At 43.4% G+C, this 19682-nt stretch overlaps 1 protein-coding gene across 9 annotated transcripts in view; it reads left to right on the top strand.

The window, feature by feature from the left end:
- The window catches only part of SLC23A2 (solute carrier family 23 (nucleobase transporters), member 2), a 163329-nt gene extending 148109 nt beyond the window's left edge, over nucleotides 1–15220 (top strand). For 8 of the 9 annotated variants that reach the window (XM_021077282.1, XM_021077284.1, XM_021077286.1 and 5 more), the window contains 4 exons: nucleotides 4336–4465; nucleotides 5090–5227; nucleotides 8339–8434; nucleotides 10181–15220. In XM_021077282.1, the coding sequence (XP_020932941.1) occupies nucleotides 4336–4465; nucleotides 5090–5227; nucleotides 8339–8434; nucleotides 10181–10413 (597 nt within the window). In that variant the 3' untranslated portion in view covers nucleotides 10414–15220. 9 annotated transcript variants of the gene reach the window in all.

Below are 19682 nucleotides of genomic sequence, written 5' to 3'. Positions count from 1 at the left end.
GCATAAGCCATTCACTCTTAAGCCAGTTTGCTGCCATGAACCTGTAATGGCATGTAACCAATCCAGAATAACACAGAGATAAAATTATCGTAGATGGACTCTTGGGAAAACAGTTTTAACAAGCCAGCTTCCTTTATGCACCCCTTCAAAACATATCATTCACATAATTTAACCAGGGTTCTTGGAGGGAGTAAGTGGTGCTGTCATTAAGATTTCTTCTGAAACATGACTAAGATGGTCCGGGGAATAATTATTATAATTTGGATGGTGTCAGCTTATTCTGAAAAGGCACCCTGCCAGCATTTTTTAATTGAACCAATTGATCTTCCCTCTGAATCCCTTTGAACCCTCTTTCCCCAGGCCTTGTCTGTTTGAGGGCAGTAACAACCTTAGAATTGGTTTCTATTGCCCTGACTCACCAAGGGGTATAATTGCTCCATCTACACAGGTGCTCTGGGGTGGGAAAATAGGACTTGCAGCAGAAATTTCTCTGGCCTGAGCCATGTGGCTGATGGAAGATTTCTGCCCAGGAAAAAAGAAGCACAAGTTGTAGGCTGTATTCTGCCCCTTGTCCAGCTGAAGGACTTGAGACATTGGCTTTTCTGATTAGAACTCAGGTCTGAAATCTGACAATTCTAGATCTAGATATGTGTTGTTCATTTTGATATTCAGTAGCCACGTGGCTATTTAAATTAGTTAAAATGAAAAATTCAGTTCTTCAGTCTCAGAAGGCACATTTTCAAGGGTTCAGTGATCACATATGGCTGGTGGCTGCCAAAGGAAAGCATAGATAAAACATTTCCATCATTATATGCAATTCTCCCAGACAGCACTGGTCTGGACCATTGTATCAGATTTCTAGAACATGTGGAAGGAGGGTGATCTGGGGCCTTTCCAAAGACTCTGCCTCCATTTCCTGGCAAGTCTTCTATTTGCTATCCTTTGTCTAGTTAACGGCATTCCGTGGACAAACATGGGCGTTCTAACTCTTTGATCAGAATTGAGGCTGCCTACCCTTTTGTGTGTTCTAAAGTTCTGAGAGTCGAATGGGTTGGATTCCATATGCAGGACTTCTCTGCAGAGTGTGTGCCATTGCCTGTCCCACAGAGAGGGGCAGCATGGCATAGTAGAGAGGTGGCTGCTTTGAATTCAGCCCTGGCTCCATCACTTCCTCTCTAAGTAAGTAACCGTGGGTAGGTTATGTCACTTCTCCAAGTTTCTATGTGTTGGTCTGTAAAGATAGCTTGCAAGGTTTTGGGAATTAATCACTTGATGTAAAGCACTTAGCAGAGAGTCTCAGCACATGGTTAGAAACACAGCAAACAAGAGATATTATTGTGTGATATTTAGCCCTACGTTTATTTCTAGGACAGGTAGACATGATCCCCGCTGGCTGTACTATCTCTTTGAGGGAGGTCATTTCTTCTCTGCAGCGTATCACCCCGCTGAAGACTTAATTTTTCGGTGGCGCTAGAAGCAGAACCACAGTTCAGAAAGGAGATTAGAAGGGAGTCAGAGAGGCAATTCCAGAGAGTGGGCAGCAGGAAAGGAGATGTGAGGCTCTGTGTAACATCAGGAGGGCAGAGACTTTAGGGCTGTGTCTCTGGTGTTTGGAACAGAAATGTGTAATAGGCACTTGGTTAATATCTGTTGAACAGAAGAATGGCTTGCTTGCTTTTTTTGGATAGCATCTAAGGCAGATCAGCCTTCTATGCATGGTTTTCATAAAAGACTGGTTGTTTCAGACATCCTTGGGGCCAACCCAGCCCTCCCCACTGCATATCGAACAGGGCTGACCCTGCTGGGAGGTGGTTTGCTCTGTCTGGTTGCTCTTCCTCTAGTGAACTCATACTCATCCCTCAAGACCGTCTCCTGGGAACCCTCTTCAACTTTTCAGAGTTTCCTCTTCCCACTGGACTCCCATACAACATAACAATTGCAGCAGTACGATTATTTGATCGTTGCTCAACTTTATATCCACCACTGTCCCCCCCACCCCCGCCAAGTCTAGTAAGTGCTGGTCACACAGCAGTTCCTTAAAAATGTTTGCTGAAAAACGAGCTGTTTGTAAATGAAAGGCTTCCCTATCATGTAGTACTGAAAGCATAAGTCGTTTTTGCCTTATTTGCCAGTTTGCGTGAGGGTTTTCACTACTTTCCTGCACTTGGTAGTATAATGGGAGGAGCTGTAAATTAGAATAATGGAAGCTGGGCTCTTCTGTCAGCTGTGACTGATTCTAGCTGGTCACCTCAGTAAAAGATTCTACTCTTATCCTGAACTCTTGGGCCATTGAGAAGCTGTTGGATGGTCTAGCCCAACATCATCCAGGAGAACATTGTGCAGTTAGTGGGAATGTTTCTGTACCTGCACTATACCCTGTGGCAGCCCCCACACTAAGGGACTGAATTTTACTTTCTTTGGCGCGCGGGGAGCGGGCGGGGGGGGGGGGCGCACCTGCCGAATGTGGAAGCTCCCAGGCCAGACATTGAACCTATGCCACCACAGAGACAACGCTGGATCCTTAACCTGCTGTGCCACACCAGGAACTCATTTTATTTTAATTAGTTAAATAGCCATCTTTTCCTCACTATAAGTCATATATAAAGCCCTATGGACACTACCTCAGCCATTTCTGAAACCTTTTATTCAGTTGATGTCCTCAGGGTGTTTCCCTGGAAGAGGCAGCCCAGAGCAGGGGCCAACAGTACATGATTTTTTTTTTTTTTTTTTTTTTTTTGCGGGGGGGTAGCTTTCTAGGGCCCTATGTATAGCATATGGAAGTTCCTAGGCTAGGGGTTGAATTGGAGCTGCAGCTGCCAGCTTATGCCACAGCCACAGCAACACAGGATCCAAGCCGTGTTTGCAACCTATGCTGCAGTTCACTGCCACGCCAGGTCCTTAACCCACTGAGAGCAAGGCCAGGGATCGAACCTGCATCCTCATGGATACTAGTCAGTTTCATTACCACTGCGCCACAATGGGAACTCCAGTGCAGGATTCTTGAGCCCATAGCTAGCTCCATCTCTCATTACCTGGGTGACAGTGGGTTACATGGAAAATTCTAGAAGGCAGAAATAAGGCTTAACAAATTTGAGACCACATGGGAAATGCTTTACATGGTGCTGACGAAGTCCTAAGTTGAGAGAACCAAGCCTTGGAATCAAAGGAGTTTTGGCAGAAGAGGTAGCATTTGGGTAGTATTTAGAAGGATGTGTCAGAACTGGCCAGAAGGGGACGCATGCCAAAGGCAGGGGACTGACAGTGTTAAAACAGCGAACACAGTGGTAAAAGAGGTCACTCAGAGTTCCTGCTATGGTGCAGCAGGATGGACACTTTCTGCAGCAGCAGGGACGACATGGGTTAGATCCCCAGCCCAGTGCAGTGTGTTAAAGATCACAGCTGCGGCTCAGATTTGATCCCTGGCCCGGGAACTCCATTATGCAGCAGGGCGGCCAAAAAAAGAAAAAAATGGGGAGGGGCCAGGGAAGAGTCACTCCATCACAGTGGAAAGACCAGGTAGGCAGAGGAAGGCCAGAGGCAGCAAGCCCAGGTGGGAAGCTATCACATACCCTAATGCTTGCCAGGCTCTGTTCAGATTATTTTACATGTGTTTAGTTTAATCCTCAAAGCGGCAGCACATGGGTCATTGTTACAGAGATGAGGCTTCTGCCACCCAGAGATTCTAATGCCCATCACCTGGTTAGAAGTGAGCAGGGAGTCGGAGAGCTGGGCCCTAGAATCCTGTACGCTGGCCTTCAGGCTCTGCCACCTCTCATGGGACACCCAGAGGAGAGGAAGTTCCTGAAATGCTCGGGTGGCGGCGGCCGCGGGGGGGGGGGGGGGGGAGGGGGTGATCTGATTTAGGTGCCAGAACCCAGAAGAGGAACAGGAGCAAAGTGTAGTTTTTGTATTTATTTGAGACTCGAGAAGGTCATCCTGGCCATTGACTGTGGGCATTAGAGACCCAGGACCAGAGCACAAGAGCAGGTGCACAGTGAGGCGACGTTACCCATGGCTTGGAGGCCCAAAGGCCAAGCCCTGGGCCACCCCATAGTCAAGGGGAGCAGAGGCATCAGCTTCCAGCAAGACCCAGATGGAAAGGGAACGAGGAAAGGCGGTGGGAATCTTTTTACTCTGGCTGCGTTTGTGGTAATTACGTGTTGGAATCTGTCCTCATTGTGAAATGAGACTGATCCCTCTTAATCAAAAGTGTTAAGAGTAATACAGATTTTGTCTTCAGTTTTGTCGCATTTGCCCTGGTGGCCTGACTAGAAGTGTGTGCTGCTGGAGAACCTACAGGTGAACGGCTCTCTCTGCCCTTTGTCTGCCCTGCAGGTTGGCAGTCGTCGGGTGATCCAGTACGGCGCAGCCCTCATGCTCGCGCTGGGCATGATCGGAAAGTTCAGCGCCCTCTTCGCCTCCCTCCCAGATCCGGTGCTTGGCGCCCTCTTCTGTACTCTCTTTGGTAAAATTCCCTTTCCTTGATAGCCAGCTTCCTTCTCAGGTGCCTTTTCTTCCTTCCCATTTACTAAGGAATCCCTTTCATGAGATTGAATTTCTATCTTAAAATGCAAAAGATATACCTTAAAAACTCATGTCACTTTCTGAGTTGAATTGATGTTGGGTAGAATAATTGGGAAAAGATCAGGTTAAATTTTAGTCGCTCTAGTCAGCATTTCAGATTGATTTAAGCTCATATACCTTTCTCTTTGGGCCTTTTAAAACTGACCATTTTTATGGTGGGACTCAATTTGATCTCTGTGCCATTCAGCTGTAGTAATAAGGGAGCTGATATTTGGGAGGGTTTCCCCATGTAATTGAAATACTGAATAGAGTTTTTAAGGGAGAACCAGTGTCCTTAGTTTTCTGCCGTAGTGTGATGTTTATGCCCCCGAATAAGCCCAAGTAGTGCTTAGGCCGGAGTTATTTGGATTAGAGACCCAGGTAGTCACATTCCGATCCCTGTCCTGCCTCTACACTGGTCTCCTGACTTGGGACAGAGAAAGGACGTTGGAGGGACAGCCTGAGTGCCCAGCATCCTTGCCATGGGTGAGCTAATGAACTTGGGGTCGAATGTTTTTCTCTCCAGGAATGATCACAGCTGTTGGACTCTCTAACCTGCAGTTCATTGATTTAAATTCCTCCCGGAACCTCTTCGTGCTTGGATTTTCCATCTTCTTTGGGCTTGTCCTTCCAAGTTACCTCAGACAGAACCCTCTCGTCACAGGTAGGGAAAACAGGCTTGAATCTTGTGGGGGAATTGGGATTGGTGGCTACTCATTCACTAAGAGCTCATCACCAATTAGAGAGGATTTTGGAACTTTGGGAATCATTTTGGTAAATGTTCACCTATGTATTTCATCTAAATCCCAATTGGTCAGAGTTTTATCTGGAAGCCCTTTGCACCACTCTCCACGTGAGGTGGTGCGTGCACGTAACTGATGTGCACAACATGGTCCCTCTCTCCCTCCCTCCGTCCCTTCCTCCCTCTTCTCTTTGTTGTTTTTCTTCTCTTTTCTACCCCTCCCCTTCCTTCCATCCTTCTTCTTCTTTTTTTTTTTTTTTTTTAACCAGAACCCTTTCCTTTGGGAGAATGCCTCTGTAAATTTGATTTTTCAGACTAATGCTATATTAAAATGTATAATTTTTAAAAATTCAACTTTGTATACTTTGCTGTACATGTTTTTCAACTGGGATTACAGATATTTTAAATTATTTTTTAATACCCAAATGTTGTGAAGGATGAACAAATGGGAAACATCTTAAGAAACAGCTTTTGCTGCTGACATTATATGCAGAATTTGGGACCATTGTATGTATATATGTGAATGTTTATGTATTTTTTCAGGTGAAATTCACATAGCATAAAACCAATCATTTTAAAGTAAGCAGTTCAGTGGCATTTTAGTACATTCACAACACTGTGTAACTACCACCTCTGTCTAGTTTCAAAAGCATTCCGTCACCCCCAAATAAAATTGCATGCCCATCAAGCAGTTAATCCCCATCATCCCCATTCTCTCAGCCCCTGGCAGGCAACCACCAATCTGCTTTCTGTTGCTATAGATTTACATGTACTGGATATTTCATATAATGGAATCACACAAATGTGACCTTTTGTGTCTGGCTTCTTTGACTTGGCAAAGTGTTTTCAAGATTCATCCATATTAAAGCATATATAAGTATTTCACTCCTTTTTATAATATTCCATTGTATGTCTCTACTGTAACCTACTTATCCATTTTTCCATTGATGGACGGCTGGGTTGTTTCCACCTGTTGACTGTTATAGGACATGGGTATACAAGTACAGTCAGTTCTCACTCACGGTAGTTATATTCTGTAAAGTCACAGTGAATATGAACTGAATCATTGCTCCTGGGCAGGCATAGCCAGTGGCACTGGAACTCATGTCTGAATGGTGCTCATCTAACATATTTTCTCCATTAGGCACATCCATGGCATTTTGCCCTTAGCAACCCCAGACAGCACTTCAGCTCACTGCAAGGAGGGCATTTTAAATAGCGAGATAACTAATGAAAAAGCGCAAAAATGCAAAAATGTGGTATTACGTAGACTGTTAAAAGGACATCTACAGTGTGAGAGCTGAAACATGAAGGTGGTGGTTTGTTTTTTGTTTTGTTTTTTTAGGGCCACACCTGCAGCATATGGAAGTTCCCAGGCTAGGGGTCAAATCGGAGCTACAGCTGCTGGCCTGCATCACAGCCACAGCAATGCAGGATCTGAGCTGCATCTTTGACTTACACCACAACCCATGGCAACACCAGATCCCTGACCCTCTGAGCAAGGCCAGGGGTCAAACCTGTATCCCCATGGATACCTGTCAGATTCGTTTCTGCTGTGTAGCAGCAGGAACTCCCTCATTACCTTGTTTGACCTCTCTTGGGAACATTTGTGTTGGGCAGCTTAAATTTTTCAGAGTTCTGTGCAGGCCTGTGAATAACTGACAGCACCACAGTATTCATTTTGAGTTTACCAATAAATTCTAGTATGTAGGTAAATTCACAAATAACAGAATCTGCCCAGTAACCAGGACTGACTGAGTACCTCTTTTCAGTTCTTTTGAGTATGTGCCTAGGTGTAGGATTGCTAGGTCATATGGTCATTCTCTGTTTAACTTTTTGAGGAACCACCTGTTTTCCATAGCAGGAGAACCATTTTACATTTTCCACAGGTATGGGGGACACAGTGATTTCTTTATACCATTATTATTTTTTTATGGCCACAGTCACGACAGAGGGAAGCTTCTGGGCCAGGGACTGAGTCCGAGCCGCAGCTGTGACCTGTGCCACAGCTGCAGCAATGCAGGATCCTTTAACCCACTGGCATCAGACTGGGAATAAAACTCACCTCCACAGCAACCCAAGCCACTGCAGTCAGATTCTTAACCCACTGTGCCACAGCAGGAACTCCAGTGATTTCTCTTTCTTCACGATCTCATTAAATACATTTGTTATCTTCCTACTGGGGATCATTGTATTTTTAAATATAGAAAGGGTGTGAACTTCTAATAGCAAGAAGATTCTTGAACTTTACATCTTAATGTTATTCATTCATGTGATGACATCTTTATAAATCACGTTGCCCCTAGTTTAAACCAGCTAAGCATTAATTAGTAACTCAGAATTCTGAGGTCCTTCATTTGATTGCTGATCCCGTAGATATTTTTGTCCTCTTGTTACTCACTTTGTAAACTTTTCAGCCTTAGAGCAGCCATCTTTCATATTGATTTTTATTCCTTTCTTTTTTTTTCCCTTTTTTGGTCTTTTCAAGGCCGCACCTGTGGCATATGGAAGTTCCCAGGCTAGGGGTCTAATCAGAGCTGCAGCTGCCAGCCTATACCACAGCCACAGCAACGCAGGATCTGAGCCACATCTGTGACCTACACTGCAGTGTGGCAATGCCCTTAACCCACCGAGCAAGGTCAGTGATCAAACCTGTATCCTTATGGATACTAGTCAGATTCTTAAGCCACTGAGCCGCAATAGGAACGCCTGACTTTTTTTTTTTTTAATCTGCAAACAACACTCCCCTGCCAGGCTTCATAGTTCATTATAGGATGAACTTCACTCTATTAGATTTATCTTCTGTGAACCATTGTTAAGTATTGTTCTTAGGAGGATAACTTTCAATTATTGTTGAAAAGTGTTCCAGTAGTTTAAAATGTTACCAGCAAACATTTATCTACACACACATAACAGAAATTTACACTTTCATACACTGCATTGATTGGTGATTGGTGTCCACCCCACTGTTCCTGTCTAAGTCAGGGGCAGGTCTGTCCGACTGGTAGTGACCTGTTGCTATGTCGTTTTTAGGGATAACAGGAGTCGATCAGGTGTTGAACGTTCTTCTCACAACTGCTATGTTTGTAGGAGGCTGTGTGGCTTTTATTTTGGATAACACCATCCCAGGTATGTGGTATATATCAAGTACGCTTATGCTATGTTATGACTTTTTTGCCAAATAAACATGGGAAGCAGGAAGAGTGAATCAATTCAGAGCTATCACTAGTTAAAACTGTCTTGTCTTGCCTTTTTTTTTAAGTTTTTTAAATTGTATTTTATTTATAGCGTTCTGTCAATTTCTACTGTACAGCAAAGTGACCCAGTTATACATATAAACACTTTCTTTTTCTCATATTATCCTCCATCATGTTCTATCACAAGTGATCAGATATAGTTCTCTGTGAAAACTGTTTTCTAAAGTGGTTAAGATAACACATTCAACCACCTTTCATGAATTACTTTTTTGCTAATACACTTAGTTGTTTTGTTTTTTTTTTTCTCCTTCCTGCTGAATTACTTTTAAAAGAAAGCAGGTGAATTCCTTGCATATGGTGAAATGACAGCAGGATGCCTTGAACACACTCCAGCTGCCTGCTTTCCCTCCTAGCCTTGCCCGGGGGCCCTACAGCTTGGCTTTTGTTGACTTGTTCACACACTCCTGAGCCAGCTACTGACAGCAAGCCACACTCCTCCTTCTTGTGGAGCCTGTCCTTCAACAAGTTGTTCTGAAGACAGACCATTGCCAGGACTAGTGCCCAAGAAGTGTGTGGAGGCAGCTCTCTCTCCAACACCTACACCCCCTGTCTCACAGCGGGGTGCATTCTATGCCAAGTGCTGGGTGATGGCCTAGGATGTGATGTGGGCCCTGCCTGTGGCCTTCCCAGCTTCCTTGAGGTACTTTGTAATTGTTGCAAAGTGCTGCTGTGGGCTCACTGGTAGACTCTGTTAGGGAAAGGTGATGTTTATTCTTGAGCTTGAAGATTTTATTGAGATGTTTCCCTTAATCTCTCTCCAAAAAGCCTCAATCAGGAAGAGGTTACTGGGGAAATTAGGGCTGCTGGCAGAAGGAATCACATGCATGACTAGATGGAAGGTATTAGATTTGTGGGAGGTCAGTAACATCCACCTTCTCTCCTAAGTCAGCTCTAATTGAGAGAGGAAGAGGAGTCAGGCAGATGGAAATTAAAGTCAGTTTTATTACTGCAATGCCCATGGGAGGGCATAGCTTATATGTAAGAAAATAACAAGAGGTTTCCTAAGCACCGCACTAGAGAACTAAACTTATCACCCAGGCTCAGGCAGAGAAGTATATTGTTAGGGTTCCTTTGTAGCTTTAGCATTTAAGCAAATGCCAGGTCTCCTCTCTGCACAGGGATTTGTGAAGAGGAGTTCAGGAGTTGCTGAATGCTGTAGGACCAGACCTTTCTCCACAGCTCATCTATCAGGGTATAGCATCGCTAGGGGTGTTAGGCCAGAGCAAGTTCATCCTCATAGGAGCACAAGAGGGGAATATGTGATAAGTGCACCCTGCCCAACCTCCTCTCGAGTGAAGCAAAGCAGTATAAAGAGTGGTGTGTCTGGATGGGGGTGAAAGGATTTGCAACAACCAAGTGGTGAAGGCCTTGTGAGCTGTAATAAGGACTCTGGGCCCCATTTTACAAGGTCAGATTTGCATTTTGGAGTGGAGTTGTGTTGAGAGGTTAGTGATTCTTAGATTTCTGGTTTGGCATCAACTACTCCTCAAGTGCTCTTTGCTGTCACTCCATTGGGTTCGATCTGCAAGAGAGCAGTGGTGGAGAATCTCAACACTTGAACTGTTTAACCAAACGTTCCATTGGTTTGTTTTTGTTTTTCTGTGTATGCGTTCTGCAGGTACTCCAGAAGAAAGAGGAATCAGGAAATGGAAGAAGGGCGTAGGCAAAGGGAGCAAGTCTCTCGATGGCATGGAATCCTATGACTTGCCATTTGGCATGAACGTTATTAAAAAATATAAATGCTTCAGCTACTTACCCATCAGCCCAACCTTTGCCGGCTACACATGGAAAGGCCTCGGGAAGAGCGCCAGTGGCAGGAGTTCAGATGAAGACTCACAGGCTACAGTATAGCCGGAGCTTGCCCTGTGGCCCGGCCGCAGTGAGGCATGAATCTAGTTCCTTGTTGAGTAACAAGCAGTAACATATATGTTTGTATATCTGCATTTACATTCTCCGCCCCAGAGCTAAGGCTGATTACAAATAGCTTTTTTTGTCGTGGGTTGTGATCATGTCTAATATGGTGTCTCATCTCTCTTCTTATTTAAGCCCTTGACCCTTTGCCGTGGAGAGCATCCATTGCTGGCAGTGGCCACTAAATTTGAAATTCCTGTCCTTCTGGGGGAGTGGATGTTTGAAATCCATGGTGATTCCTTGTTTTCACTCCCATTCTAACACCATGTGCTAGCTTTCTTAAAAGCCACCTCCAGGGTCCAGCGCTTTCTGTCTCTGGAAGCACCAGGAACTGTACCTACAGAGACCTCTGGTCAAGGGGCACCACTATCCTTGCATTGTCACAACTCACTGGTTCCCTGATACTCCTGTAGGAAGTGGCAGTGGGCCAATTGAAAACAGTGATGTGCTTGCCCTATGCCCAAATCTGCACATATATTTTATTAGAATGGAAATTGGGGGCTTGGACAGGAAGGGAAAGGACCTTGAAATCAGTATCTGATTCTCAACTGCACTTTCTTGGTGCCACCCTGGCCCAAGCTGGGCCAACACATCTCATACTGGCCTCTTTTTTACTAGTAGCTGAGACACTCTATCTGGCATTTATCACTCCTGGCAGGTGTGATGGGTATAGAATGCCACACACGGCACCAAGCATATGTTTATGGGAGTCTTGGCTCTGCTGTCATGTGGATGTCAGTTATTGTTGTGTGTGTCTATAATTATAAGACTTTATTCCTATTTAATGTTATTGACTCTAGCAGATTTTTGGAATCAGTGTTTTCCCATGTGACCCTCTTACCTTACATCCCTATTACCTGTCCCTCACTTTCTATCCCCAATTAAGGAAAGAACCAGCATTTGTCAAGCTGTGGACACCATCAGGGAAGCTTGTTGTCATGGCTCTTGAAGGCCAGTAACCATTATTGTGGTTGTGTTTTGTATTGCTTGATACCATGAAAGTGTAGATACTGTAATGCGTAACCTATTTATCAAAACTGACTACTGGACCAGAGCCCAGAAACCATGGGTTAAGTTAAACGTGAATTTGTTTTGTGAAGAAGGGAAGCCAGGGCAGGTGACAAACTGAGCCGCCATATTGAATGGTCTGGCACCATGATAAATTAATCGCTGCAGTTCTCTTGCTGTTCCTATCTGACAGTTAAGGCTTAAGGAGACTTTCTGTGGGTTGCCATATTGAATGTGTACTGGATCTTGATTTCGCAGAGGGGAAGATTAGATCCACTGGCCAAATGCTGCCTTTCTTGAGTTATTGAAGGTATTGAGAAAAGCAACTGGCAGGCCCCTTCTATTGAGTTCTAATTAATAATAGTTCTTTGTGACAAAAATGACTTACTGAATTTGGTTTGAAATTTTCCAACCAGAGGGAAAGCCTGAGTGACCTTGCTTCACGAGGTTGTGCTTCTTAAGTGTTTGTTTACCTGGTTGAGCTTTGGATGGCAGTGGGCATTCTTGTATCCAACAACATGGTTCTCGGCAGCCTTGTGTCCACACGGTAAATTTTCTGTCTCCAAAACTGGCTCTGCTTCAGCACAATGGGATGTTTCTGGCAACGTTATCATGTCACTGCAGCCTCCTCGACTCCTGGAAAGTTTGGGGCTTTAAGGCCTATTCTGGCAAGAACATTTCATAGCCACTGCATTGTTTCGCCAAGACCTATTGCAGATTAAGTAAAGAACTTAGATTCTAAATTTAAATTTGTATGGCATGTTTTCTTGAAGTGTATTTGGTACATAGTTATTCCAGAAGCACACTGGCTAATGATTTTCTTGTTAGCCTTCGAGGCTGACAGACTCGTTATCACCTTGGTTGCTCTTAGTTTCTTCTATTTGTATTTCACTCAGCATCTCCAATTTCTCTCCTCTAAACAATGGGGAAAACTGTTAAACATCCCAGAGATTTGCAGGATTCTAGCTCTCTAGCAGAAGGACCAAACATCCAAATGAAAGCTTCTGAACCACTGGTAATTCAGGAGCAAGTTCCCTTCAGCTTAACGTGACCCAGGCATCCCTCCTCCCAGTGGATAACACTAAGGCTATGTGCTTCAAACGTCTAGAAACCCACTCCCTTCTGAAAATCCTTCTGGGTTATTGGGAGGTTTCAAATCTGCTTGTCTGGCAGGATGTTTTCTGTAAGCCTTCAAATATGCAAAGAAGCCCTGTGCCCCCACCTCCTTTGAGAAAGAGGGTTTTCACCATTCTCATTCCACAGGGGCCAACTTTAGATTCTCTGTCCATGGTGGGGGAAGGGACAAGAAGATATGCTACCAAAGGAGTCTGTAATTGAAAGAAAAATATATTCGCCTGCTTCTTATGTTTAAGCACACACCTGAAGGGAAGGTTTGGGGAGACACAGTGACCCTGCGTAGCCTGTGCCTGTATTTCTTCCACTTGCATTGCTGGAGCCACATACCCACCATGCTTTGGCAAGTAGAATGTTTTAAAATGTTTTGAGTGTAATGCCTTGTGCAGGGCATTCAGTCTCCAATTTTCTACAGTGAACACCTGCCCACCACCTTCACATTGACATTGGTGATCCTGATGTGGAAGGTAGAAACTGTTTTTTTGGGTGGTTTTTTTTTTGTTTTTTGTTTTTTGTTTTCACTTTTTAGGCCGCACCTGTGGCATATAGATGTTCCCAGGCTAGGGGTCGAATCAGAGCTACGGCTGCTAACCGCAGCCGTAGCCACAGCAACTCGGGATCTGAGCCACTTCTGTAACCTACACCACAGCTCAAAACAACACCAGATCCCCAACCCAATGAGCGAAGGCGGGGATCAAACTCGCATCCTCATGGATACTAGCCGGATTTGTTTCTGCTCCGCCACAACAGGAACTCCAGTAGAAACTATTTATAAGGACAGTAGGAGTTCCTGTTGTAGTTCAGTGGTAGTGAACCTGACTGGTATCCATGAAGATGCGGGTTTGATCCCTGGCCTTGCTCGGTAGGTTGAGGATTCGGCATTGCCATGAGCTGCCAGTGTAGGTCACAGACGCAGCTCGGATCTGGCTTTGCTGTGGTGTAGGCTGGCAGCTGCAGCCCCGATTCGACCCCTAGCCTGGGAACTTCCATATGCCACAGGTGTGGCCCTTTAAAAAAAAAAAAAAAGAAAAAGGACAGTAGATGCTGCTGTATCACTGCTGGGGCAGGGGAGAACCCACCACTGCTCTGGAAAAAAATATTTAATGTAGTTCACAGAATAATGGGAAATGGCCCCAATCTTTATAGGCACTTTTCATTCTCATTCTCTCGGGAATTAAACAGATTCATTGATACAGAATCTTTCTTAAGAGGGTTTCACATTTTAGGTTGTAGTAAGTTTCTTATGATTGATCAAGGCAAGGGAAGTGGCTTAACCATGGGTCCTGATGGTTTCCCGTTTTCATGGTAACAAATTCATACACAGGATTTGCTTCATACTGTAGAATACTGACTTTCATGATGACAACCTGGTTTATGCATGAATATTGCAGTATTTCCATATAGTAAAATAACATTTCTACCCAGGATAATAGTCACTGTTTTCCAGGGAGGGAATGATAATTTTCATGACAATGTCATGTGATGATAGAATTTCTCCATTGATGAATCTCTAGTATGTGTGTATACTTTATTTACCCACACATATGTTTTATGACCATGAGCTAAGTTGTTATTTCTTTAATTCATGTCCCTGCTGAAATATTGGTACTAGCAATTTAGACATGAAGTTCCATAATGTTGATGCCACAAGAGTGGCCAGGCCAGATAGGAGACGAATAAGGAGCTGCAGCAGAAGCCTCATTCCAGAACCTGTCTGGCTCTAGGAAAGGCAGCATTCTGCACACTCACCCTGCAGCCTGGCGTGCACTCAGCTGCAGGCAGCAGGCCAGGCGTGGCTAGTCCTGGCCCTGGAGTGCACACCTAGCTGTGCCCCCAGGCCCTGTGGCAGCCTGAGCCCACATAGGGTTTCCTTCTTTAGGGTGCCGCCCCTTGGTTTTAGGGAATCTCCTGGGGCCTCATGTGCTTAAGTTTCCAACACAGAATAGGACTGCCCCCAGCCTGCACGCCTCTACAGTTGCGAGTGGAGTGGTGCTAGAAGACTGCCCGTCTTTGCCAGCGTTCAGCTTCTGCCCATGGACCCGTGAAGCATTGAGGATCCCTTTTCAGCAGCCTCACACACATTCCTGTCCCTTGAGGTTGTTCTCAACTGTGCCTCGTCGTCACTCCACACAAGTAACAGCCAACCTCCTTAGAATTGCTCTCTGTGTTTCCCAGCACTAGAACACGCTTCCCAGTAAGTGGGGCGTCTTACTGACAGTCAAGTTACCTTTTTTGTTCGTTCGTAACAACCTCTGTTTAACATGTTAATAGATTTCTGACTGTTCTTAAAACAGTGGGGATACCTATATTTTCCTTAAGGTTTTGTGACCTACGGGCTATATACCTTTCTGGGATTTTGTTTGTTATTTTTATTTTGCATACCGAGGGTATTGGGGTGGGGTTGTTTTTTGAGATGTGTAATTCTTTTATGGAGTTTTTAAAAAGACTTTTCATATTGTTTTTCTAACATGGCTTCATTAAACGTTTAAGTATTTTAAAAATATGTAATATTTGGACCAGATGTTGTGAATAATAGTAGAGATAAAGCTATTTTATTCTGTATTTTTAAAACTGTTCCGTACAAATAAAAGCTCTTCTGGATGCATTTCTGCTGTTCACGTGCCTTCTTTGGGTGGTTTTTAAGACACCTGTCACTAATTAAAAGTCATCACTGGCGAGGGAAATCAGCTAATACAAATTTTAGTCCAGCAAGTTCACCTTTGTCAGGTCATATGTGTATATATATATATATATATATATATATATATATATATTATATATATTTTATTTATTATAGCTGGTTTGTAGTGTTTTGTCAGTTTTCTATTGTACAGCATGGTGACCCAATTACACATACGAATATACAATCTTTTTTTCCTCACATTATCATACTCCATCATAAGTGACTAGATATAGTTCCCAGTGCTATACAGCAGGATCTCATTGCCTATCCATTCCAAAGGCAACAGTCTGTATCCATTAACCCCAAGTTCCCAATCCATCCCACTCCCTCCCCCTCCCCCTTGGCAACCACAAGTCTATTCTCTAAGTCCATGATTTCCTTTTCTGTGGAAAGGTTCATTTGTGCCATATATTAGATTCCAGATATAAGTGTTATCATGGTATTTGTCTTTCTCTTACTGACTTCATTCAGTATGAGAATCTAGTTCCATCCATGTTGCTGCAAATGGCATTGTTTTATTTTTCATGGCTGAGTAGTATTCCATTGTGTATATATACACCACATCTTCCTAATCCAATCTTCTGTCGATGGACATTTCGGTTGTTTCTATGTCTTGGCTATTGTGAATAGTGCTGCAATGAACACGTGGGTCATGTGTCTTTTTCAAGGAAAGTTTTGTCCAGATATATGCCCAAGAGTGGGATTGCTGGGTCATACGGTAGTTTTATGTATAGTTTTCTAAGGTATCTCCATACTGTTTTTCATAGTGGTTGTACCAACTTACATTCCCACCAACAGTACAGGAGGGTTCCCTTTTCTCCACACCCCCTCCAGCACTTGTTATTTGTGGACTTTGCCATTCTGACTGGTATGAAGTGGTACCTCATAATAATTTACTGTTTAGTTTTAGTTTTGCATGTTCTTGGACATTATGTAAAAAGTGTATGTATTGTCCCATTTCACTAGCTATTGTGAAATTCCTTCATACTGGTACATAACTGTAATGTAGTCCATTCATCTTCACTGAATTTTAAAATCTACGAGTAACAAAGACAATGATCATTCCGAAAGCTCCAGAGAGAATGAGCAAAAGCAAAGCCCTTAAGAGCTGGTGTTTCATGGGTGCCAGATTTTCCAGCAGCAACCCAGTTTGCAGAGTTACGTTTTTAAGGATTGAAGAAAAAGAACTTAGAGTTTTATGTCTAGCCACTTGAAGGTCCCCATTTAAATATTTTGGATGAAGTGCTTAAATTTGAGGAGAAACCAACCTAGAGGGCTTGTAGGAGATAACTGAGGGAAAGCTAAGCAGTTAGGATCTGGGTAAATTCAGTGTCTTGATCCATTCTGGCTGCTCTCAGAGAAAACCATAGACTGGGTGGTTTAGAAACAGTAAACATTTCTCACAGTTTTTAGAGGCTGGACGTCATGGCGTGGCAGATTCCGTATCTGGTGAGGATCTGCTTCCTCGTTCAGAGACAGCTGTCTTCTCCCTGTGTCTTCACTTGGTAGAGGAGGCAAAAGACCAAGCTCTTTGAGGTCTCTTATGAGGGCATTATTGCCATTCATGAGGCCTGCAACCTCATGACCTAATCACCTCTGACGGCCCTGTTTATTAGGTTTCAACATATGAATTTGAGGGGACACAAATAGTCATTAAAATGTAGCAAAGGCCAAAGGAAAGAAAGAAATATACATAATGTGCTTGAATTATAATTCCAGGCCGTATCTACTTGGTGATGGGAGAAGAGCAGAGACTTACAGAGATGACAGAAACATGCCCAAATGTACCGATAACCATAAACAGACTTGCCGATTAAATAGATTATTAGACCAGATAACAGAGCAAAATCCTTATATTCACCAGGTTTATTGTGTTCAAAAGTGCGGCTGTGGGAGTTCCCGTCGTGGTGCAGTGGTTAACGAATCCGACTAGGAACCATGAGGTTGCGGGTTCGATCCCTGGCCTTGCTCAGTGGGTTAAGGATCCAGTGTTGCCGTGAGCTGTGGTGTAGGTTGCAGATGCGGCTCGGATCCCGAGTTGCTGTGGCTCTGGCGTAGGCCGGTGGCTACAGCTCCGATTCAACCCCTAGCCTGGGAACCTCCATATGCCGCGGGAGTGGCCCAAGAAATAGCAAAAAGACAAAAAAAAAAAAAAAAAAAAGTGTGGATTGTTGAAGGTGGCAACAACATATTCAAAAGTTGATTGTGTCTTAGAAACTTTATGAAAGTTTCTAAGCGATTTGGCAATCGTTTTATATGTGTTGAATTTAATACTAAACTGTCTTGGTTTGTATTTTGCATGTCTTTAATTCTAGAAATTTATTAATATGGGGTTTATATTTTACAAAAGTCTTAACCAATAATGGATTGGGGGAAAAAATGATCCTTTACCACAGATACGTTTAGAAGTACTATTTACAAGAGACTGGTTTACATAAGAATGTGCAAAATTGAAAGTAAAAAGATGGGAAAAAATCACATGGGACAGATACTAGCCACTATTATATTATTTTCAGACAAAATAAATTCTAAGACAAAAATTGGTAAGGGTAGGGAGGTTCACTTTACAAAGAGGAGTCGATTTTAAACACATGCACCTAATCAGATAGCCTCAAAATTCATGTAGTATAAATGGATGGAACTGCAGGATGAAATGGACAGGTCCACCTCCCACTGGGAAACGCCAGCACTTCCTTTCAATCAGTCAGGCAGACCAAAACAGCAAGGTTAAGTTGGTCAAAGGGCGTGTTCAGAGTTCTGCATCCAACAGTTAAAGAACACACGTTCCTCACAAGTGCATGGGGATGTTTCTAAAAGCTGCTCTAGGCACTAAAGCAAGCCTCAGGTTTTTTTCAAAAATAGGTATCATATGGAACATGTTCCCAAACGATACACAATTAGTTAGAAGTTAATAATAAATGAAAAATCTGTGTATTCGGATGTATTAAATATTGCTAAATAGCTTGTTGGTTGGAGAAGAAACCAGCAATGGAAATGTTCCTTAATGAAGTTTATTGTTTGTCCTCTGTGGGTTCTGTTCTTCTGGAATTCTGACTTTATATTCACACTGCATCCACTAGGTATCCCTACCTTTCAAATAGTTTCACTCCCATGTTTTTCCATTTCCTCTAAGTTCTGGGAGAATTTCTTGTGCAGTGATCTAACTTACTGGAATACCCAACCTCTTGCTCATGTTTCTAGAGCAATTTTTAAGCAATGTATTTTGGTAATTTTCCTTTTTTTTTTTTTTTTTTTTCCGTCTTTTTAGGGCCACACCTGTGGCATATGGAAATTCTCAGGTCAAATCAGAGCTGTAGCTGCCAGCCTACACCACAGCCACAGAAACTCCAGATCCAAGCCACAACTTCAACCTACACCACAGCTCATGGCAATGCTAGATCCCCAATCCACTGAGCAAGGCCAGGAATCAAACCCGCACCTTCATGGATACGAGTTGGATTCATTACTGCTGAGCCACAATGGGAACTCTGGTAATTTTCAAACATACACGAAAGTAGAGAATGGCATAATAGCCCCCCACGTGCCCATCACTCGGCTTAACAAGTATCAACTGCTTGCCAATCTTATTTCATCTACACCCCTCAATTTTCCCTCCCCCATTGCTTTGCTCACATTCTAGACGTCATCTATAAACATTTCAGTAGTTACTACTAAAAGACAGTTCTTTAAAAACCAAAAATTACCTTAATTAAGTGTTTATTTAATACGATAAAATATTTAGTGTTCAAATTTCTAGTTGTCTCATGCATGTTTGAGGTGGGATCCACATAATGTCTACACATCACCACTGGTATTGATTGATAAGTCTCTCTTGCTCTCTCACACTTTCTTTCTTTCTTCTTTGCAGTTTATTTGTTGAGCAATTTATTTGTCCTGCAGTTTCCTACAGGAGATGCTGTATGCATCCCTTTGAACATATTCCTTTGCCTGGGTGAGGGAAGCACTACTTTATAATTGACTGTGTGTCTGTCCTTCTATCAGGGAGCAGGTGGTCTCTCCTTTTGTGATGTTTACAGCCACGAAAGCTCAATTCCCAGATCCGGTACTTCATTTGGGGTTGTTGCTTTTTTAAATTTGGCTTTGTAAGACAGAAATATAGATCAATGGAACAGGATAGAAAGCCCAGAATTCAACCCACGCACCTACAGCCAACTAACCTATGACAAAGGAGGCAAGAATATACAAGGGAGAAAAAACAGCCTCTTCCATCAGTGGCGCTGGGAGAACTGGACAGCCACATGGAAAAGAATGAAATCAGAACACTCCCTAACACCATACACAAACATCAACTCAAAATGGATTAAAGACCTAGATATAACACCAGACACTATCAAACTCCTAGAGGAAAACAGAAGCCAAATAC

Source organism: Sus scrofa, chromosome 17, assembly GCF_000003025.6.
Source record: "Sus scrofa isolate TJ Tabasco breed Duroc chromosome 17, Sscrofa11.1, whole genome shotgun sequence".
NCBI classification, from domain to species: domain Eukaryota; kingdom Metazoa; phylum Chordata; class Mammalia; order Artiodactyla; family Suidae; genus Sus; species Sus scrofa.
This window is presented reverse-complemented; position numbering and strand designations above follow the sequence as displayed.